The sequence below is a fragment of the Pelodiscus sinensis genome, chromosome 2 (genome assembly GCF_049634645.1).
Source record: "Pelodiscus sinensis isolate JC-2024 chromosome 2, ASM4963464v1, whole genome shotgun sequence".
NCBI lineage: Eukaryota > Metazoa > Chordata > Testudines > Trionychidae > Pelodiscus > Pelodiscus sinensis.
In genome coordinates, this window is record NC_134712.1 from 181,922,247 (window position 1) to 181,946,231 (window position 23,985).

A 23,985-nucleotide genomic window follows, 5' to 3' on the forward strand; every position below is an offset into this window, starting at 1 on the left:
AATGGAAAGGTTAATGGGTGATGCTTACTGTTTCTGGTTTACCTGTAGGGGCTAGAGCAGGCCCTCCTCCTTCCCCGGTGAGGGGGGGCAGACCGCCACAAACATTAGCTGCTCTAGGCATCTGGAGCAGCCCCTATCCATGGCGGAGGACCACAGGCAGGGGCTGCTCCAGGCCGGCCACAGTGGGGTGGCGGGATGCTCCAGCCCAGCTAGGCTGGAGTCCCCTCCCCCCCTTAATTGGTTAACCAATTACATGGGATTTTACATCCCTAGTAATAGCTGTCAAAATGTACCTACAGAGCTGTGTAAGGGTGACATTGTCTGAATGTGTGAATAGTCATCAGAGATTGGGGGGGGGGGGAAGCTGCATATCCAAGAAATCAAAGATGCTTCTTTTAGTCTGTTCTGTCTGCTTAAACTGATCTTCATTGTTTTGTGTCTTGCTCTAGTACTTTTCCAGAATCATGCTTTGTTTTACATAATTATATCAATAGAATATTAACCTTTCAAAATTGCATTGTATGGGGTTGAATATTTGGATGAGGACCCATTGGTGTTTTTCGTTCTGAGACTTGTGTATGTGTTGGTCTAACATTAACTGCTTATGTTAGGCAATTTGGTACCATTTTCTGCTTTGCTGAATTAATTCCTGAAATGGAAGGAGGATCTCCTTGTGTCTGACAATGGTCTCTCCATTGTATTGGGCGGAAGGGACATCCTGGGACTCATACTGCAGTGACTTGGCTTCAATACCTAACTCCTACAGAGTTTCTGTGTATTATCCTAGCAAGTTGCCTAGTGTGGAGGTGATACTTTCTCACCTCATAGGGATGTTGTAAAGATACACTGGTTAAAGATTGAGATCCTCAGTATGTTGAAGGGGATAGCTTATGTGTCTACACAAATATGTATAATTAGGGGGAAAAAGGCTTTTTTTTCTAACTTGCTTAGGGGTATCTAGTTACTTTAAAAAAAATCAGTTGTATCCCTTTCTGTAACCCTCTTAATAGATTTTTTTTGTGTGGTTACTGCAGGACAGCTGTATATACTCTCAATGAATTTGATATCACTTCAGCTGATTTCTGACCCTTTTTTGTTGCCCTAATGCATCTGCATGTACATTAACAGTTTATCTATGAAACACAAAGGACTTGACTATATTTGAGAACAGATCAGTTTGAATGATCTGTTGGTTGCTTCACTGACAATGACTTTAGGCACCTGAAACTTTCTTACCGAATTGGTTATTGGAATGTTTACTTGTGCTGGTGACAAAAAGCAAACATTGACATAAATGCTGGGGATGTTAGAAAGCGGTTATTTTAATAACAGTGTAACTGCTAAATTTCTTAGTGGTTACATGGTTACTTAGTGCACCCCTAGGGGGTGGGGCTGATAGCCAGTGCGCTCCTGGCTCCTGGCCCCACTTCTGGGGACCCCCTGCGATCCCGCGCTGCTGCCTTTCTGCAGGCTGGGACTGAGGGAGGGATGTTTGTTATGGTTAGCTGGGACGTTAACCAATTAGTAGTTGCTTGTTGGTTAACCGGTTACCCAGGTAACCAGTAACAGCCCTACTTGCAATAGCACAGTAGATCTTTTGTTCTCTCAGAGTTAAAGGTTGTGAATCCTTGAACCTTTCTCAGTACTACTTCTACCGCGCCCCCCCCCCCACCCTTCCCCTCCCCACTCTTTTTTGTTTAGTACATTCAGTACTATTCGAACTCTGGTTGTTCGTGAAACAAGTACAGTAGAAACTCCGTTACGAACATCTCCAAAATAGAGGCTGTTCATAACTGAACAAAATGTCATGGTCTTTCAAAAGTTTAGATCTGAACATTGATGTAATGCAGCTTTGAAACTTTATTATGCAAAAGAAAATGCTGCTTTTGACTATCTTAACTGAAATGAAACAAGCACAGAAATAGTTTATCTTATCAAATCTTTTTTAAACTTTCCCTTTATTTTTAATAGTACTGTGTTTAAATGTAAAGTATACTGTGTGTTTTCTTGTCTCTGCTACTGCCTGATTATGTATTTCTGGTTCCAAATGAGGTATGTGGTTGACACCACGCAGGCCCCACATAGCTTTCCCTGGCTCTCGAAGGGGGCAGGGCTGGCTCTTGGTTTTTTGTTGCCCCAAGCAAAAATGCCCCCCCCCCCCCCCCGGCTTGGCCTGCTGCTGCAGGACAGGCACTGAGGAGGAAAGTGCTCCTTTCACCTTGCGACTCTTTGACTCTCATCACACCTTCCAGCCAAATCCAGCCTACATCCCGCCGCTCACCGAACCCAGTTTCCACCTTCTCTCCCCTCACAGGCAAACCCAACCAGACCCAGTCCGTCCCCCCTTATCTCCCCACCTAATCCACCCTGCACCCTCTCTTCCCTCCCAGCCAAACCCGATCTCTCTCCCCCCCCCTCACCGGACCCAGTCTGCTCCCTTCTCCCACCTCCCCCCACTGACCGAACTCCATCTCCCTTCCCTCTCCCCGCCAAACCCTTGTATCCCCTCCCCACAGCACGCACAGAAACATGGGAGCGCCCTGGGGGAGGGGTGAAAGTGGGGGGGTCCCCCTCCTTCCCTTGCTCTGCAGCTGTAAACACTGTTCCCCGGTGTGAAGGGGGCGCCGCGGCCTCCCCTCCTCTGCACAAGGAGAGAGAGGAGCCAGGGCTCGCCTTCAGCCACTGCAAGGGACTCTGTGGCCAGCAGCTCCTGGGAGTGCTGTGGAAGTGCAGAGGGGCCAGTGTGGTAGCACGGCTGGCTGGCTGGCTGCCCTGGGCAAACACCTGGGAGCAGGAGAGAGGCAGGGCGCTGGGTGGGGCACTGGCTGCGCGCCAGGGTCCAAGCTCCTTGCGGAGCAGGGGGAGGATCTCCCCACAGACGATCCCCGGGAGCTGCCTCCCCTTGAGCTCCTTTCCCCCCCCACACACACCTTTCCCCTCCCGACAGCTGGCAAAAACCAAACCCACAGTCTTGTGCTGCTGCCACCCAAGTTCCCAGCAGCGGGTGCGACCTGGCTCTGCTTTCCTGGCCCAACCCCCAGCAGAGGGGATGGGTAGGGGGAGCTGCTGCCTCACCCCTCGGCATGGTTCCCAGTGGCCACAGGCTTTGCGTGCCCCACTGAACTCGCTGTCCCAGCCCCCACGCTTCTCCGTGTCCACAGAGCAGCAAGCCTGTATGGGGCGCTTGTCAGGAGCAGCTCTCCCCTCCCCCCTCCCATTCTCCCAGCTATAGGCTGGGCCCCACTAACCTCTGAGCTCTCTGCGGGCTGGGGGGCGGGTCACTCGCCGATTCCCAAAGTGCCACTGCTCTTGGTGCTTGACACCTCAGCAGGAGAGGGGCCGAGCGGGTTTTGGCCTGGGTGGGTTGCGGGTGGTGGAGAACCGGCGGGGTGCTGCATTGGAGGGGAGAGAGCTAGAGTGGGGAGGGGGGCGAGGTCTGGCCAGTTCAGGGCTTGGGGCCGGGGCTGCTTCTGCAATCGGAGGGGGAACTAGGGGTTCCCTCCATGCCCCGTACTGAGGCGCGGACCCTTCTTCCCAGGTGTCCGCGTGGGGCAGCAAGAGTGTGCGCTCCCCCTGCAGGCCGCTGGTTCCACTGCCCCGCCCGTTGCCCTGGGTGGCCACAGGGCGTGCCCGTGTGGGGTGGTGAGGCTGGCCAGAATGCCGCCCCTGGCCACATGTCGCCCCAAGCACCTGCTTGGTTTGCTGGTGCCTAGAGCCGGCCCTGATAAGGTGGCGGCTACCTTGTGGAGCCTCAGACCACTCCTTGTGTGGAGACCTGCAAATCTACAGATATCTGCGTCCACGGATAATTTTTTAAGATCTGATGTTGATACTAGGGACCTGATAGTGTAACTGTGTACACTGTTAATGAGTCTTGGCTCATCAGTTAACCTTCACAGTTACACACAGGCTCCTGGTATGCCCAGGAAGCCGGCTCCTCCCTCCTCCGCATTGTTGCCTCTGTATCAGAGGTAGCAGTACAGGGGGATGAGTGTGCGGTGAGTGCCCCACGTGTAACCGTATACCATTTTAAGTAAATGCATTTTAACATCCCTAGCTGATACAGATTTTTTTGTTATCTGAACAGAACTCTATAATTCTGTAAGGCAATTTTTCAGTAATTTTCTATGATACTTCAGTATTCTTATGTCTTATTTGTAGGCAAGAAGTTTTTAAGTGAGTTGAAACCTGGGGATATGGGGAAGACAGATTCCTGAAAGGGGCATAGTAGTCTGAAAAAGGTCTAGAAAACAGACCATTTCAGTTTGGGTAGTGGCTGAAGAAATTTGCTCAGTACATATTTATCAGTTACTTGGTAATGAGCACTTAGTCTTGTGTGAAATCACTAGATTGCAAGGACTTCACATGATCACTTTCTTAAAGCTGTTCAGTCTTTGTTCTGAACTCCTCATACCCATCAACCATCACTTCTGTGTCTTCTGTTTTAATCTCTGCCTCCTTTTATCTTGCACCAAAATTTATAGTTTCCTGGAGATTAACAGTGGAAAGAAATCCATTGCACAATATTGGAAGTAAATATTCTTTGAAATTTGACTCCACTTCTGTATAGTGTTTTAACAGATCAAAGCTTGTAGGAATAATTAGCTTGAAAATGTGGCATCAAGTCATTTGTTATTCTTGACTGACTTTTCTGCATTATCAATGGTTTAGTTCTTCTGATAGAAATAGGAGCATGACTGTGGGAAAACACTATGAAAAGTCTGTGATCAGCCCTTCATAAGAATGGTCACATTGGGTCAGACGAAATGTACATCTAGCCCAGTATCCAGTGCCAGAGGTTTCAGAGGGAATAAACAATAGGGCAGTTTATCAAAGTATCATAGAATCATAGAACTGGAAGAGACCTCAGAAGGTCATCAAGTCCAGTCCCCGGCTCTAGGCAGGACCAATTCCAACTAAATCAATCTGGCCAGGGCTTTGTCAAGCCGAGACTTAAACACCTCTAGGGATGGCGACTCCACTACTTCCCTAGGTAACCCATTCCAGTGCTTCACCACCCTCCTAGTGAAATAGTTTTTCCTAATATCTAACCTGGACATCTCCCACCACAACTTGAGACCATTGCTCCTTGTTCTGCCATCTGTCACTACTGAGAACAGCCTCTCTCCATCCTCTTTGAAACCATTCCCTCTTGTTCAGTTGCAGCTTCTGGCAGTAAGTGCTTTAGGGACATCCAGAGCACGGGGTTGCTTCTCTGACCCTCTTGCCTAATAGCCATTGATGGACCTATCCTCTAAACTTATCTGAGTCTTTTTTTTTTTTTTTTAAACTCAGATATACGTCTGGGTTTCACAACATCCCCTGGCAGTGAGTTCCACAGGTTGTGAACTGTATGAAGAAGTACTTGTTTTTGTTTGTTTTAAACCTGCTGCCTATTGATTCCGTTGGTTTGACTAGTTTCTTGTTTAAATGGGGGGTAAATCACACTTCCGTATTTACATTCTCTGTACCATTTATGATGTTGTAGAACTCTATCATACTCTCCCCTCAGTTGTCTTTTTTTATTTCTAAGCTCAACAATCCCATGTTCAGCTGGCCATGGAGATGGGAGACTCTGTATCTAACTGTATGAAGCCACTTACATAATTGTTCTCCGTGTTAATTTTTTTTCATTACCTTCCTATTTCTCTTATGCTATTAGCTGAGGATGACTGGTGAAGGCTCACTTTGAATGTTGTTTTAGGTTCACATATTTTTGCTGTACGTTCAGTGATTCTACTGATTAACAAGCTGTTAGTCCTTAAGATGAGATTTTTCTTTAAGACAGCTTATGCAAACCAAATATATTGATCAAAAGAAAAGTTTGATACTTAAAATTTCCTTGGGATGTGCGTTCCGAGACCTGAGCAGCCAATCTTATTCTTTAATTAGACAACCAAAAAGAGCTAGATTGATTCATGGAGATTAGGTCCATTCATGACTGTTAGCCAGGATGGTTAGGAATGGTGTCTCTAGTCTGGAAATGGATGACAGGAGAGGAATCACATGATGATTACCTGTTGTGTTCCCTCCCTCTGGGGCATCTGGTATTGGGCACTGTTGGCAGACAGGATACTGGGCTAGATGGACCTTTGGTCTGACCCATTATGGCTGTTCTTATGTTATGACCATTGTCGTGAGTGATTCCAGATATTACAGCATTAAGCAAACTGTCATGCATCATTATGACATTGCATCAGAATCCAGACTGACTAATTCTCCCTTACCTCAAATCACTTCGGGTTCTGATCTTCCAAGTTATGCAGGGTCATACCTGGTTAGTATTTCAATTAGAGAAGTCAAATTAAAACTCTGCTGCAGGAAATAATATTAGTGATTCAGTAAGTGAGCTGATATTTAACATTAAACCTGTGTCCAGGATGTGGTATTAGAAGATGCATTAGTGTTGAAACTGCAGTCTAGTATTTGTTTGTGGTAACTGAAGGTTCCACAGCATTTTTGAAAGTGAAGATGTTAATTAGGAGCTCCTGTCCAAATTCAGATTTTTAGTGACTATATTCTTTCTACCTTTTAATTTTCACCACTCAAAGGTGCCTTTTATGAGGCACTAGGAGGGCATTAACCCCCCTCCCAAGTTTGAATCCCTGATGTTCATACTAAAGGTTTGCTTAAAGGCCATATCCTAACTTCAGAGGTAGTTCTTAAATGCAACTGAGTTTGACTGCTTGCAGCTTTGCCTTTGGGGCAGGGATTTTGTTATAAAAAGATGGAGGCAGGGTGATTAAGAATAACAAAAGGCCAAAGGCTGAACATTCAAGCAATTGAAGGATTGTTGGATCACCAGGAAACTTTTTTGCTGGATAATCCACTTAAGATAGTGGGAGTGGGGGTGGGAGGAAGAATAGGACTGAGTATTGTGCTGCAGGGATCTGTATTTGGATCGCTGCTGTTAAATTTTTCATAAATGTTCTTGAAAAAGGGGTAAACAGTGACGAATCCAAAGATGACTGCCAAGAGTTACAAAGGGACCTCACAAAACTAGGTTATTGGGCAACACAAGGGCAGATGGAATTAAGTGTTAAGTGCAAAGTAATGCACACAGGGAAAATATAATCCTAACTATACATACAAAATGATGGGGTCTAAAATAGCTGTTTCTACTGAAGAAAAATCTTGGAATCCTTGTGGGTAGTTCCCTGAAAACATCTGCTTAATGTGTAGTGGCAGTCTAAAAACTAAAAAGCTAACAGAATATTGGGAATGATTAATAAACGAATAGCTAAGACAAAATACCATATTGCCTCTATAGAAAGTCATTGTATGCCCACATCTTGAATACTGTATGCAGATCTAGTCACTCCATCTAAAAAAAGGATATATTGTGTTTGGAAAAGGTACAGAAAGGGCAACAAAAATTATTGGGGGGGAAGGAACATTTTTTTATCGGAGGAGAGATTAATAAGACTTGGACTTTTCTGCTTAGAAAAGAAATTATTAAAGGGTGGGGGGATGTGCTAGATGTCTAGAAAATCATGAATGAAGTGGAAAGACAGAATAAGGAAATGCTATTAATTCCTTCACTAACATAACACAAGAAGCTGACCCCAGTTAAATTTATAGGCAGCATATTTAAAACAAACAAAATAGGTGACAGGGGATAGACCCTGATGATTGCCTCTTCAGTTCATCCCTTCTGAAGTACTTGGCATTAGCCATTGTTGGAAGACAGGACACAGGGCTAGATACTTGGTTTTATTCAGTATGGCCATTCTGATGTTATTGTATAGAGCTGAAATGTATCTGCCCTTCCAGAGCTGAGAGCGAACCCAGGAGTCCTGACGGTGTCTCTATCCACAGAGTTAGTAACAGAGTAAGAATATATATTAAAATTTTAAGGCTAACCAGTGTCCGTTAAGAGACTTGCCACAAGATGTCAGAATATGCTAGTGTTAGAGCTGAGTGGATCTAATAGTTATTTAATTTTCGTTCTTTCATGTAGGAATTAGATACAGTGCTCCTGTCAGCTAACTGCTAAGTTGTCTGCCAAAAAAGTAGAGAGTTTCCAATGCATTCGTGGTTAGCCCCTGAATAGAGATGAGGAGTGGGGTTGGGTGGGTGGATGGGGTTGGTTCCCCCATCCCCATTTGGTGGTTGGCTTGTACTGAGCATGCTCAGTAACACTGCTGAAGCCTCTGTCCTCGAGCCACTCCTCCTCAAGCTCTCACTCTCTTCGACCCCGCACATCACAGAATGCACAGGTTGCTCCCCCCACCAAAATCTGAAATGGCACTCCTGCCATCCCTTGAATGTTTTCTCTGAAGATGGAATTTTGTGCCTGCAGCATTTGCAGTTGCAAAGCATGCATGAAGTAAGAGAAGGATATTATAGGGTCAATTTCAATGAGTGCAAAACTGTCTCTTCCAAAAGGAGTGAACACCCATGTTCTTTCAGATCCAGGGAACTATATAAATGTAAGACATTTATGGATTCAATATAAATAAAAAGCTACTTGTTCACATGTTTCAAAGTGTGTAAAATTTGTATCCAGTGCAAATATACAGCTTTCTATCAGAATGGTTCCTGTGATCAGTATCTCTCTGTTTTTTTTTTAATAGGGTTCAAGTGCCCTGTATGTTCAAAGTTTGTATCTTCAGATGAAATGGATTTGCATCTTGTGATGTGTTTGACAAAGCCAAGGATAACCTACAATGGTAAGTAATATTTATTTTTCATTTTAACTGGGATAAACATTCTTTTAGCTGTTGAGAAGCTCCTCTGGTCTCCTATGTGGGTCTATATATGTTAACTAGCAGACTTACCTGGTGTTGCCTGGATCCTTTGGACAGGGCCTTGGGGATGATGAGGGTGTGGGGATGGAGGACGCTGGGGATCAGGGGCCTGTTCTTCCCCTCCCTCATCCACCCAGGCCACCCCCTAGCCTGCCCAAGGCCTGATCTTCCTCTCTTCTCCTTTCTGCAGGCTACCCCCCAACCTGCTTGAAACCTGTTCTTCCCCCTAGCTGCTAGGGCCTGTTCTACTCACACAGATACCCGCCTCCCTCCCTGGTCTGACTGCCACCAGTGGACACTGCAGGATGGCTCTCCTCTGCGGGCTCACTGCCTCCCAGTCGGGACACACTTATATCGCGTCCCTCCTGAAGCAGCCCCTCCTTTAGCATGTTATCTTCTGTCTGGCAAAGTAGCGAAGACACCCACCCAAGTCATCTGAAAAGGGTAGGAAGGAACATTATTTCCACAGTGAACACAGGTCTAGGTCACCTTCCCCAGACCTAGGAAAACTGATCCATAGGCCTTACCTTACTTTTTTTTAATCAATGATTGTTTTAAATTTTCATCTAAATCAGACTGTCTACCTGCCAGTCTTTTCCCAAGCCCCATTCCATCCAGGTGGAATTTGCACACCTTTGATTCAAATAGTGCTTTTTTATATTATCTTGATTGGAAAAATGCCAGTCAACACTCTCATCCAAAACTAAGAAATAGTATGGAGTTTCAGATCTACCACCCAGTTTGGCAGTGGTATCCTATTATCATTGTGATGGCGAGTCAGGGTTCCCCCGATCATGCAGCCCTATAGCAGCAAGAACAGACTCTGCCAGCCAGTAGAATAGAGAGGATTTATTGCTTTTCCAGGATACAGCTCAGCCTAGATGTGACGTGGCTACAAGAGTCTGGGCCAGGATGCCTCAGACCCCTTTAGTTGGGGTGCCTCGGCCTTTAGACTCCCAGCCCCCTTCCTTAGTCTGTCTCCTTCATGATTCCAGCCAGAAACTGACTCTTCCCCCAGCACTGATTTCCTTTGTTCCATCCCTTCCCTTAACCGGTAGGACCAGTTCGGTCAGTCATGGGGGTCCTCAAGGTGCCCCCCGCTGGGCAGTGTTTAGACAGAGGCCAGTATGGGTCACCCACAGCCCAAGCATAGCAACCAGCAAGGTACTGACACTACATCACAATCATTATTTAAATAAGACTTCAAACACCCACTTTCTGATTGAGGTGACTAGTTGATAGTCATCAGAAGTGGAATACATGTCAACAGTCATTGGAAGAAGAAATAAGATTCTTATCTTTATGGTAACTGTAATGCTTCAGGATGTGTTGTCCACATGGATTTTGCAGCCTGTCTTCCTTCTCCATTATGAAGAGCCCTATATTTTATCTGGATTCTGTATTGGCAAAGTCACTTAGGGGTGTCTGTGCCTGCCTCTGCCCAGGCCCTCACCTGGAGATTTGTGAGGACATCTGGCGCACCAACGCAGTGAATGGACACTGCTGACCTAAACAATCTGATCTTGCATGTGTGGGTCACATGTGTGACAAATGGAATCCATGTGGATAACACAATTTGAAACAGTTCCTGTAAGTTAAGAACTGTAATAGTAGTATTAATAAACTGTTTCTTAAGTCTGACCACATCCGTTAGAGGTTTTAATATGATCGAGTAGCTTCACACATATCATTGCAGATCAGTGACTCAATTCACTTTTGTCTTTTCTATGTCTTAAACATCACTTCCCTTGTTTCCTCTAGTCTTCTACAATCCAGGGGAGGGCTTCCTTAGTTGCTTGTTAACTACAGAGCAGGCAGTTTGTTAAAAGATGGTTGGCAGAGGCCCTTTATCCCATTGTCGACCTGGGAATTAACTTGTTTCATGCCTGCCCTGCCTTTCCCTCCCTCACCTCCCATCATGCCAGGGAATCATTTAGAATCTAGAATAGTGGTCTTGAACCTTTTTACAGCCAAGATCACTTTTTAAATGTCAGGGCAAGCCAAGATCTACCCCATCAAGGCCTCAGTCCAGATTAACTTTTCTAGGTTTCCAGGGTTAGTGGATTTTGTGGGCCCCTATACACTCTGAGGTGGGGCCAAAAATGAAGGATCCAATATGTGGGACAGGGCTGCCAGTGAGTGGGATAGGAATATGGGGGGGAGGGGGAGGAGGAGGAATTGCAGAATCTGGTTGGAAAGTGGAATATAGGAGCAAGCTGGGGGTAGGTGTCTGGCCAGGAAGGAGGGGGCAGGAGCAGGGTGCTAGTGGGTGTCTGGCCTAGAGGCAGGAGCAGGATGCTGGTGGGGGTCTGGCCAGGGGGAGTTGGCAAGGTACTGGTGGGGTGTCTGGCCAAGTGAAAGGGGGCAAGGGTAGCTCGGCCAGTACCTTGGGGTCTCCAGGGATGAAGCTCTCTGGGGCAGGATCTATGGGCAGGGCTGGACAAAGCGCACATGTGGCTCTTTAAAAAAAAAAAAAAAAAAAAAAAAAAAATCCAGCCACTCTGGATCCTGCACCACCTCTTAACACTCCCCAGCCTCCACCTCCCCAGAGCATGGGGAAGGAAGGGACTACAAGAAAGTGCGCGAGCTATTGTGGGCAGGGGATGAGCACGCGCTTTCTTGTCTTGCCTTTCTGCCCCGTGCTGCCTACTTTCCTTCCTGCAGCATCCGGGGGAAGTCCTGAGGCTCCGTGACACATGCAGCTCCAGATCTGCTGCGAAGCCACAGGACCTCACGCTGCAGGAAGCCAGGGCTAGCTCTTTTTTTTTTTTTTTTGCAGGAGGCAGTAAGTTATAGTGCCAGCATGGGCTCCTCATTTTGGGGGTGGTAGGAAGCAAGGGAGGCTGGGAACACTGCCTCTCAATCGAGTTGATTGTGATCTGCTGGTTGGTGACCATGGGTCTAGAACTATAGCAAAGAAATGGGGTGGGAGGGGCTCTGAAGGTAGGGTCCTTCATGATATTTTTGAAAACTGGAAAATTCCAAGTGTAGCCTAGTGTGGCGTGGGCTTTTTCATATGATTAGATATTGAGGCAGCTAAAAAAAAATCTCTCCTGCTTCATATTTACATTTGATCATGAATCCTTTCCTATCTTATCTGGACAGCATTCTCTCCTCCGCCCTCCCATTTTGAGATATGCATTTTCAGTTAAAAATAAAAAGAGGAAAATAAAAAGAACAAAGATCTTTCATCTACGTTCCTCGGCACTACAGAATTATAGTATCCCCTCCCCCTCGGGCATGCCCAGCTTTCTCAGCTCCAAGAGGTGCCACTCCTGCATATCACTCTTTTGGAGCTAAGAGCTGGTAGGACTGCCTGTTCACACTTTCTGCTTTTCATCAAGAGCACCCACATGAAGGTCATAATGAACTTAATATGATCTGTATGTTTTACAAAAATAACCAAGGTGGCATCAATCCCCCACTCCTACCCCAGCAATGAAGCACTCAGACTTTGAATTTGGTACATTTTTCACAATGTGCTCATCTCAACTGTGTCTTTGATCAGTCTTTTGTTTATAGTTCATATTAATAGCTCTGGTTGGATTTCAGATATATTTAGTTCATTGTTGGAAGAGTGGAGAAATCAGCACTTTGTTTTATTGCATTGCACTTGGTTTCATTCATGCTCCCCACTGTTGCAACTTTTCTAGGATATATTCTGCCTGTAGGTGCAGTGGTGCGGTAAAGCTGGTTTGACTTTGAAAGCACAATTGTACCAAAATCAACAATCAGTTATTCAAGGTACCTGGACTAGGGATGTTAAATTGCATTTAACAAGCTAATCGAGTACTTGATAGAATTTCCATTGACTACTTGATTAGTCGATAAGGAGGGAAGCTGCAGTGGGGTTAGTTCCTGGGCCCCAGGAGCTAACCCTGCTGTGGCTCTGCCGTTTAAATGTATTGAGAGCTGCTAGGCTCTTAATGCATTTAAAAAGCAGAGGCACTGCGTCTGGGACCAGGCGTGAGCTGGGAATCAGCTGATATCCCGCTCACACCTGGTCCCCCCAGCTGCATCCCTGATCCCCCACAGAGATGGTGCTGGGGAGAATTGGCTTTTAAGCCAGCTACCCCCAGCACCAGTTTGCCCCCCCCCCCCCCCTCCACACACACACTGCCTCTTTCTGATAGAGGCAGTGATGGTGGAGGGGAAGCAACTAGTTGAGTCACTACTCTACTACCCAATAAGCATAAGTTTATCAGGTAGTTGACTAGTCGCTTACATCCCTAACCTGAACTGGTATAATGTTGGAAGCAAGCTTATGATGATGACTTACTGAAGTCAGCAATCATGCACATGTGGAATTTAGTTGCTCAAAAAGCAACAATCACATTAGGCTGAATTGCATTTATCTAAGTTCTATAATATAGTAAATATTCGTACATAAGACACATTCCTTCTTTGCAGGATGTGTGCCATGATCAGGGGTCGACAAATTATGGAAAACCCTACTAGCCAGACAAAAAAGGGACTTGCCACCCTCCCCCACAAAAAGTGTTTTTTATGGCATAAATTCCTAATAACAGTAATTACTAATAAGTTATTAATAAATATCACCCGGGTTATTAATAAATATCTTATAAACCTCTACCTTTTCTCTCTGCTGCCATGCCTCTTCCCCTTCCTCCATCAGCTCCCCTGGTACCTGCTGCCCCCCAACTCCTCACCCTCTGCTGTCCTGACTCCTGCCCTTCTCACTGTCGTCAGCCTTCCTGAGACCTGCCCCCCTCCACCAGCCCTTCTCTCCGCCCTGTACCCACTCTTCCAGTAGCCCCACTCTGATCGTGTGAGCTACCCCTCCTCATCCCCTCTCCTAAAACATCCCTCTACACACCTGCCCTGCCTCTCTCCTCTGGTGCTGGTCCCTCCCCTGCAGGTGTCTGCCCTTCTGCTTCACCCCCAGAATCCCTTGGCACCTGCACCCTCCTCGTGCCTCCCCCTTCCCTCACTGCCCCCTTTGCTCTCTTTTTCCTTGATACCCACCCCCTCACTACCCTCTGCCCCCGTTCCCTTCATGTCCCTGTGCCCTAACAGATGCCTTGCTCCATCCCTGCCTTCCTCATGCCCACCCCTTCTTTCAAGCCTTCTCCCAGCACCTCCCCCTCTAGCCCCCAGTGCCCTTACCCTCTTCTCTGCCAGCATCACCCTGTCCCCCTCCCCCCCCCCACTGACACCTCCCCTCCTGCCCTTTTCCTCACTGTCTGCACTTGGCCCCCTGGCATTTGTCTCACCTGCACCCCTGTCCCTTGGTGCCTTCCTTCTTCCTTCTTCTTCACTCAGCACAAGCCCCTTCCTCATATTTTTCCCCTCCCCAGGGGCCAGCTCTAGGTCTTTTGCTGCCCCAAGCAAAACATTCCCCTCCCCCTCCCCCCCAACCTCCTTGTTGTTGTCTTTTACACGTTTGCATTTTGTAACGGTTTTTTTTTTTTTTTTTTGTCCCGGCATTTTAGCCCTATAAACAACAAATAGCATTTTCATTTTTTTCCCATAAAGGCAAAGGCGCTTCAAGTGACCTCCCCCTTTCACTCGCTGCTGGGTCACAGCAGCCTTTTCCCTGCGCTGTCCAGCCCCTCCCTATGGGCAAGCACCCTTTACTCCCGACCCACAAGGAGAGCAGGGTTCAGGGACAGCACAGAGCCAGAGGGGTGCAGGGAACAGTGGGGGAGTACGGGGGTGGCGCAGGGAATGGGAGGCACAGAGCCAGAGGGATGCAGGGATCGGGGGTAGCAGGGTACGGTGGAGGCATGGGGAATGGGACGTGGGGAACGGGAGGGGCAGAGGGATCGGGGTCTAGGGGCAGTGCAGGGAATGGGCAGAACAGAGCTGGGGGGGGCAGGGATCGGGGGAGCAGGGTGCGGGGTGTAAGGGCGGCGCAGAGCCAGAGGGTCGCAGGCAAGAGGGAGAGCAGAGGGTTCGGGGTGCAGGGGAGACGTGGGGAACGGGTGGCGCAGAGACAAAGGGGGGCTGGGGCAGGACTGGAGCCGGCAGGGCGGGCCCTGGCTGTGCCACAGCCAGCTCCCAGGGACATGCAGCCAGAGCCGAGTTGACGCAGCCCTTTAAAATCAGCGGGGCCATGTCACACCAGCGTCCTGGCATCCTGCCCTGCCTCCTTGCGCTAGAGCTGCACATAGGCAGCCCTGTGGGAAGAATCTCCACACTTCCTGCTTCTCAGCGGCACTCTGCTCCTCCGCCAGCCGGCGGATCAGATGGGGCCGCGCTGCCCGTAGTGTGGGCTTCAGCCAGCCCGTCACAACAGCCCACTGGGCCAGTCCTCCCCTGCACTCGCCAGCTGGAAAAATCTACTCACCGCGGGCGAGTGCATTTGTCGAGCCCTAGCCACGATCATCTTGTGAACCTAAGATTCTGTTAAAAAAATTCAAGTCTTAACTTGAAATATCACTTTCCTGTATTCCTCTTTACTGAGATTTCCATCTTCCATTGGTGTCTTCTTTCTTCTCCTTAATCTGTTGTGTTCACTTTCTTGTGAATCTCTGGCTGTTCCTAATTCGTATCCGTATAATTAAACTGTCATGAAGCACACTACAGCCGCTCCCCGAATTACGACCACCTCCACTTACGACCATTTGCACTTACAACCAAAGCGGTCGTAAATGCGGATCTGAGTTACGAACGGCGATCCACGCTTACGAACAGTGCAGTTGCCATGTAACTCTATGGGATCCGAGTTACGAACACTTCGAGTTACAGACCAAGTGTTGGTCCGTAACTTGTTCGTAACTCGCAGAGCGGCTGTAGATGGAGAGAGAAATTTCAAGGTAGTAAGATTTTGTTTAGATTGACTAATAGTGTAATTTTAAAGGGAGAATTTCAAAGCATGTAGCATGTCAACTTAGGCTATGTCTGCATTGCACAGTTATTTCAGAATAAGCTATTGCAGAATACTTATTCCGAAATAGCACATCTACACTGCAGGGAAGACTCAAAATTAGTCCGAGGCAGGCTTCCGTAATGTAAACGTACTATCTTGATTGAGAGCCCCAGAAGGAATAATTTAGAATGGCCCTGTTAAGGGCTATTTTGAAATAGCAGAAGTGGAACATCTACACATGCCTTATTTGAAATAGCTATTTCAGAATAGGAGTTATTCTTTCTAGAATGAGGTATACAGACCTAAAAATTAGCCATCCATTATTTTGAAATTATTTCAAAATAATGGAATTGCTGTGTAGACGCTCGCATTGTTATTTCGGAATAATGGTCATTATTATTATTATGGTCATTATTCTGAAATAACTGCGCTGTGTAGACACACCCTTAGTGTTGAACACTGTTACTCAGGATAACTTTGATATTCACTTGTTTAGCTACAAAAATAAGTGAAATCTGAACCATGTCAACTGTAAAATATGTAAACAATATAGCATTGCCTGTGGCTTTTGAATTTATATTTAAAATCAAGTCAGCTTTTTTCTAAATCATAAGATATTATGTGACCACTGTTTTTTATAGTCAATAATCTCAACAATTAAGGTGGAAGATTAAAGTAACAAAATATTTGGAAATCCAGGAATATGCATCATGTGATCCAACTGGATAGGAACTACCTATAGCACTATGTCCTACGCTTAATCAGCTGGGTGGCATTTCATCTCTCCTGAGCGGCCGCATAAACACACGGCTTACAGGGAACATTAATACAAACTCTTAATACTATGACTAGCAAGAAGAGAGTTGGGGCCGGCATAAATGACTGTAAACAAAATTAAAACACTAAATAAGATACTGCTTTTATTGTTTTATCCAAATACTTGGAATTTTCAGTAATCACTTTAAGGAAAGATGGCTTGGCTGCCTCATGGCTGTTTGCAAGTTCTATTTTTATCAAAGTTGTTTCAGTAAGCTGTTGAGAAAATATGTACTGCTGGAGATGTCAATCCAGTTTCCAAGGCCCTCTTGCCAATGGGATGTATACTGTTATTTAGGGGCAGACTTTATTAAGTGAGCTAAGCAGCTGTTAAGACACAAATGCCATTGCTTACTAATTTACCACCACCACCAAAGAAAACCTGATTCTGCATGTCTAACGGTGAACAAAAGACAGTCACTTTCGGTCAGTCTAAAAAAAGTTACCGGACACTACACATAGCACATTGGAACATGTCCTTTAAAATAGAAATGGTCTTTTATGGAATTCAAATGCAGTCGAGTTTGATTAATCTAATATTTCCAAGTTGTGTGTATCCGTTGTATAAGAAGGATAGATATGAAGTGGAATATAGAAAAGTTTGATCCTGGTGTGTGTCTCCAGGTTGGTTGTCAAGCTGTTCCTTAAAGGGAAGTGTTCTCTGTGAGTAGTCAAAAATATTGTGTAACGGGTTCGGACTCACTTTCTGCAAAGCTCTTCCCTCTGGGTGGCTTTGGGGAAGTAACTGGCGGCTCCGACGCTGATGCGCCCCCTTTGGGTGAGGGGTTATTCTTCAGGGCACTGCCCTCCTGCAGTGACCACTCCGGTCTTGGTCCATGCCCCCTTCTGGGGAGGAGTCATTGTTCTTCCTTCACTCCTCCTCCAGGGTCCTTCCTAGGACCCCAAGTTCTTCTCCCACTCTGCCTGTCCAGTTGCCTCCTGCAACCCTGCCTTGCAGACTTACGACCTGGGGCTTCCCTGGCTCAAAGTCCCCCAGCCTACTGCAGCTGCCTCCTTGCAGCCCGGCCTTTTAGGGCTGCCTCCATGCAAGCCCTGCCCTCCATGACTGCCTCCTTGCAGCCCCTAGGGCCTCATTGCAAGCAGACAGGCAGGTCTTTCTCCTCCCAGGAGCTGCTCTATATCGCCTCCAGCTGGGCCCTGGTTAGCTGCCTCATCTGGGCTTCCTCCTGACTCCAGGTCTCAGCCCCTTAAAGGCCCAGTACAGGGCAACGCCCTGCCACAATTTTTTAAATTGTTTGAGGGAGAGTCTGTGCTTTCTTTCCGAGAGGCACACCCCAGAACTCTGACAGAGGAAAGTAAGGATTAAAGTGGCTTTAAGCCTTCCTTGTGCTCTCCAAATCTTGTGACCTTTGTCATCCAGTCCCAGCTTCTGGAACTTGGAGATTTAAAGTCAACTGGAGGATGGAGTTGCTTTCCCTGACCATCTTGGATAATAGCCATTGATGGACGCAATCCTTAGATGGTATAAGACCATGTCTGGACACAGTATGGGTGCTATAATGGCGTACTTATGATATAGCTCTGCCACTGGAAGTCCATAACGTTGACATAAGGGTTTTTTCCTGTTGAAGTAGGAACTCTCCCTTCCCAAGCAACAGTAACTTGGCTAATGGAAGCATTCTTCTATAAGGCAAGATGGTCAGGAATGCAATCCCATGCTCCTGATGTCTCTAAATCTCCAACTGCCAGAAGTTGAGACAAGATGATGGGACGGATCACTCAAACGGATCGCTCTGTTCCGTTCATTTCCTCTGAAGCATCTGATGTTAGTTGCTGCCAGAAAACAGAATGCTATGCTAGAGATGAACTATTGGGGTGACCTAGTGTGGCTGTCTTTGCATCCTACATCTTTAGAATTTGTAATGTCTGCCTGTTGGTAAGGAAGGCCTTGCAGTTTTATATTGGTACAAAAGAACTTGCAAAAAAAACAATCTGCGTAAGAAATGTTCTATCCTTGACACTTTCTTTTGTGTGTTAGAATATATAGAATACTGAGGCTGACCTCTGGCTTCTTTTCAACAAGTTGTAGTTGCCTTTAAACCCATCCCACAGTAATGCTTTGTACACAGCAAGGGCAAATTAATCCAGGTTTTTGAGAGAGCATATAGAGCTAATAAAACCAGATACATATTGCTTTTCCATGGGTTCTTCCTTCTTCCCATCATACGCTGTTTCTAAGCCTCATAAGTGATATCTTTTAATCTTGTTTTGGTATTGACCATAAAAGGAAGTGCTAAAGGTAAATATTTTCATCATTGTAGTATCTAAATGCCCTTCAAAGTTAAGGATATAACTTTGAGAGAGTCCAGAATTTTTTTTGTTTCAGGAATAAATAATTCAAAGCAGGTTTGAGAAAATGTTTATATTCTGCTGCATTCTTTTTCATAAATGTACATCCATTGCACTGCTTTTATATGATAAAAGTGCTAAACAGTGAAATGCTGTTGCACATGCCCAATAGCAAATGCAAACTTATTACACTCTGCATCATGTGATCCAACTGGATAGGAACTACCTATAGCACTATGTCCTACACTTAATCAGGCTTTGAGAGGTCATTCAGAGGATGTCATAAATCATGCCTGCAGTTGCTGTCTTTTGACTGCTGGGAATTTTGCCACAGGGCAGACATTGTACCTTGTCTTTCAGATTGTTTGCAATGTTTAAATTCACTATCCCTAAAATATGGGATTTTAGCATTTTGTTAGAAGAAAAGTGACATTTTGTGGAGTTACCCAAAAATGAAAATTGTGTCATTATTATGGCTGACCTTAATATCCTTATACAGTACATTAGTCAATTACCCACTTCTAAGTGCCAATCATGTCGATGGCAGCTCAGCTCCTACTACATTTAAAATGCAGAGCTACAGTGGGGGCTAGGTCCAGAATCCAGACCTCTGCCTCCCCTGGTCCCCCCTCCCACTGTGGAGATGTTGCTGGGGGGAACTGGCTTTTAAGTCAGCTCCCTCCAACACCGGCTCCTGCTTCCCCTCCTCACTGTTGCTTCCCTATCAGAGGCAACAAGGGGGGAGGGGAAGTGAATACTGGAGTACAGACTCAACCTCCCGATAAGCTTAAGCTTATCAGGTAGTTGACTACTCAACTAGTCGCTTACATCCCTGCTGCTGTATGCCATCAGTTACAGATGGGGTAAAAGGATACCTCCCCCCCACACACACCTGCAAAGTTTGAACTAGAAGCTGTTTTTCTTAAAGACCTTTGCTGCGCTGCTACACAACACCGGTAATAAATGGTGAAAGGAATCGTTTCCTTGGCAAAGACCCAACTGCTGCTATTCTCAATTTTGACGGAACCTGACCTTCCATAACTAAACTGCTTATAGTGTTTTGCAATGGCTACAAGGGGCCTGGGCAAAATACAGCCCGCCAAGCCACCAGATCTGGTCTGCGGAGGCAGAGTATCCCAGGCAAGCTCCCTTGCTTGCCCCACAGGCCGCTTAGAAATGTGGCTGCTGGGTGCTTTCTCTTTGAGTCCAGAGGAGGGCGCACCTTGGTCCTTGCCCCCAGAGCAGCTGCATTGCAGCCCCATCTAAACTCTGGCACTTGGGGAAGCCGCTATACAGTCCTGCCTCCAGAGCAGCTGGGCAGCTACCATTCAGCCCTGGCGACAGCAAAGAGCTGCCTGGCTGTATTGAGACTTCCTTTTAAGCAGCCCACACCCTGGCCAAGCCCACCACCACCAGCTTACCTTTTTCCACCTTCAAGTAGGACCTAAGTAGTGCAGGGCTGCAGGCACGCTGCTGTGTGGCTCTGCTAATGAGATGGGTGGGACTTAAATTCTTTCTGCACACCTGAGCAAGTGCGAGGCTTAGCGGGAATTATGCCTACTGCCCAGAGAGGCTTCTAAGGAGAGAGACTCTCATGATTCCTTGTGCTCCCATAGCATCAGCAGACCTTTATTCCAGACATGCATGTCCATCATAGGGACATCAGTGTCATGCTAGGGCTTAGTACTGTGCACTCAGTCCCACTCAGGGTCTCTGCACTGGTTTTTCATTGAGATTCTCTCATTGGTGGGAGAGAACTTAGACTTAAGTATCTATCTCTGAGGAGCAGTAAAGAACTTGGTATGAGGGATGAATAGTTATAATATCCCAAGGGATACCCTTTCAGGAATCATGGGGCCCTTGGAATCAGCCTAACCATAGATATGAATACATTCAGCTAGGTTGGGATCTTGTCAATGGAAGAACTTGACCAAGGATGATAGGCAGGAAGGAGCAAAACCTTCTACATCAGGAGCTGGAGGCCAAGTCCAACCACTCATCTTACCATAAAGTCCAGCTTGTCACCCTGTCTTCATCAGGACCAACAATGTTGTGGTAATGGCATAAAAACTGATAAAAGTGAGACACACAATTCTTCTGTTGGACATATCTGAAAAAGATATTTGGATTTCCTGAAAGGACTTAATATCCCAGGGTACCTAAACCTACAAGCAGACTAGCTCAAGAGAAGTTGGAAACAGGGCCCTCATGTGAGTAGATGTTCTCAAATTCCCACCTGTGTAGAGCAACGTGGATTTTTCCTCAGGAGAGGTAAAGCCTGGCTTTATTTGAGTTGTATGTTACCTATAGAGCAGGTCTCTCAAACTGCTTTTCTTCAAGGCTGTGTTGCTATTTCTCTTTAGACCCTCTGAAGGAAGTGAGGGAGCTGTATTTTATTCCCTTGTGTCCAATACTCCAGTCTTCAAGTTGTTCCCCAATTTTAAGTTTGAGTTTTACTAGACTAAAAATTAGGTATGTAAAATCCCATTTCATTAAACAGTTAACATTGTTTAACTGATTAAATTGGGGTGGATGGGTGGTTTGGTGCGTCCCAACCCATGGAGGGCCTCATGGAGCTGTAGCAGTCCCCATGCCCGTGGATGGGTGGCTGCTCCAGCCCTGCTGGTTAACTGTAGCCAATAAGCATGACCTGATACAGGTGATGCTTACCTGTTAACTGGTTAATCATTCACATCCCTACTAAAAATATAAATTCATGTCCATTCCAAGGTAACAAGTGAATTGAGAAGAAGTTGCAGCTATTTTCTCTGCTTCTTCATATCAGTACTGTGGCGTTCATGATGGTTACACAGAATAAAGTCAGTAACTGCAGTGTTCTCAGGTTTTCTTCAATTTTCATTAGGGGTCTGTGTCCCCCTGCTTGCTACGCTCGCCAACCCCTGTGTCTGGGGATAGGCAGGCCCAGATCTCTCCCCAGCTGCCAGGGAGGAGAGGGCCATGGCTGTACTAGCCCGGCCTCTTGTGGGCCCCCCGCCTCCTTCCCCACCAGCCACTGGGGAGAGGAGCTGGGGCCCCTGCTCCCAAGCCAGCACGAGCTTCTGTGGCCCCCCTCCGGCTGGTGGAGAAGGACAGGGCAGCATAGGCCATGTGTTCTCGGCCCCCTCCGATTGGTGAAGGGCTGGGGCGGTGCAGGCCACATTCTAAGCCTGTGGTCACCAACCCATCGATCATGATCAACTGCTCAATTGGGAGGGCTCAACCAGTCGATCGTGAGGCGTTCGGGGGGCCCCCCTAATTCCCTCAACCCCCAAGAAGCCCCCACTACTCCCCCCCTCCAGGTCTGTGGTGTGCCAGGAGGCGGTAGGAGTCCTGGAGGAAGGCACGTGCTGGGGCTTCCAGGGGGAGGGCAGGGGAGGGAAGAGAGAGGAGGGAAGGCATGCACCGGAGCTCCCCTCCTCTGCTGGGGAGGAGGGAGGAGTCCGAAGGGAAAGCATGCACTGGGGAGGAGGTAGGTGTCCTGGGGGGAAGCGCGTGCTGGGGCTTACCTCCGGAGGGGAGGGGGAAGGTAGGTGCGCCCCGGGGCTCCCTGCGGGGGAGGAAGTAGGAGTCTTGGGGGGGGGGGGAGTGCGCGCTGGGGAGAGGGGAGGAGTCCTGGGAGGAGGCTTTTGCCAGATCTTCCCTCCTCGGGCGGGGGGGGGGGGCCTGCCCTGTTCTGTCCTGTCCCCTGCTCCCACTGGCACCCTGTCCCCACCCGAGCACCCTGTCCCTTGCCTCCACTGACATCCTGTCCCTTGCCCCAGCACCCTTTGGCACCCAGTCTCCTGCCCTGGCACCTACAAGCACCCTGTCCCCTGCCCCAGCACCCATTGGCACCCTACCCAGCACCCTGTCCTGGTACCCCTTGGTACCCTTCCCCAATACCATGTCCCCTACTCCCACCAGCACAGTTGGGGCCACATTAGTGAGGCTTGTGGGGGTTTTAGAGGAGTTTTTATTTTGCATCTCACTTGCGTGGCCCTAGCTGACTTTTCTGTGGGTCAGTGACCCTTGACTCAAAACAGGTTCCCTGCCCTTCTCATAAATAAAGACAATGCAGAAACTTTTTGCTTGACATAGTATTTTATTTAAACATGAAGCCTGGCCAACAAACCCCTAATTGAGGCCAAGCCTCCATCTGCCCACAGCATCATAATACTCGTGCACTCCTCCTTCCCCCAGACCCTCAATCTGAACCTATCATATACTGGAACCTCCTGCCCTGAGCCCCTCACATAGTCTACCCCAAATTCCTGTACCCTCATGTCCACAAGCCTGTGATTTGCTTAGTACCCTAACCCTACATCTGATCCCAACACTGCCCAACCTGAAGCCCCCTCTCCGACCCAGTGTCCCCTTTTCCTCCATCTCCTGCATCCAGATTTCCTCCCAGAGCTTGTACCTCTCACCCCTTCCCATACACACATCCCTCATTCCCACCCCAGAGCCTATACATTCTGCCTCAACCCCGTGAGGGTAAGGCTAGACTGCAGGAGTTTTTCAGGATTCTGGAGATATCCCAGGAAAAACTCTCCTGCATCCAGGGATGCGTTTGTTCTTCCGCTTTTTTTTACTGGAAGAGCAAACGTGCTCTTTTGGTAACCCTTATATTCCTCTTTCCACGAGGAATAAGGGGGCTTCCAAAAGAAGGGTTTTTTCTGACATTAGACAGGCCAAATGTTGGAAAAACCTCTTCCTACATAAGAATTGGGGAAAAAAAGCAGTATAAGGATTGGTGATAGCAAGTGATGGAGAGGAGGAGAATACAGAGGAAGGGGCGGGGCTTCAAGGAAGGGGCCGGGTGGTAGATCTTGGCTTATTCTGTCATTTAAAAAGTGATCTTGGGTGTAAACAGGTTGGAGACCACTGTTCTAAGCTAATGGGGTTAGTGGCAGGGAAGGAGGAGCAAGGTGACGGAGGGAGGTGGGACTGCAGGATGCAGAGTGATGTGGTGGTGTCACTGTCATCCCTCGGAAAGTTTTTTTTTTTTTTAATAGAGAGATTTGTCGCTTTCAGATATAGTTTATCCAACTCTCATTGCTCACTACCATTGGATCATACTATTTCTGTCAATTAGCAACGGAATCATTTATGAACAACAGATATACGCAAACTGTTTGCCTTCAACCTTTTGGATTGTATTTTGCATGTAAGATAACTAGTTATATTTTATTACAGTAAACTCTTCAACATGTTGAGCCACAAGCCATTTTTGCCTTCTCTTAAGAGCACAGCAGATTAAGTTTAATTTAAAGAAGTCAGTATTTCAACTTTTAAAAA

At 47.1% G+C, this 23,985-nt stretch overlaps 1 protein-coding gene across 4 annotated transcripts in view; it reads left to right on the plus strand.

Annotated features, from left to right (window-relative positions):
- Window positions 1-23,985, plus strand: part of LOC102443672 (E3 ubiquitin-protein ligase ZNRF2) — an 85,780-nt gene that overhangs the window by 39,638 nt on the left and 22,157 nt on the right. For 3 of the 4 annotated variants that reach the window (XR_012901924.1, XM_075921944.1, XM_075921945.1), the window contains one exon: window positions 8,577-8,672. The exons of the other annotated variant lie outside the window; for it this stretch is intronic. Coding sequence is in view for 2 of the 3 variants with exons in the window: in XM_075921944.1 (XP_075778059.1) it covers window positions 8,577-8,672 (96 nt within the window). In the remaining variant the exon portion in view is untranslated. The remainder of the gene's footprint in view (window positions 1-8,576; window positions 8,673-23,985) is intronic. 4 annotated transcript variants of the gene reach the window in all.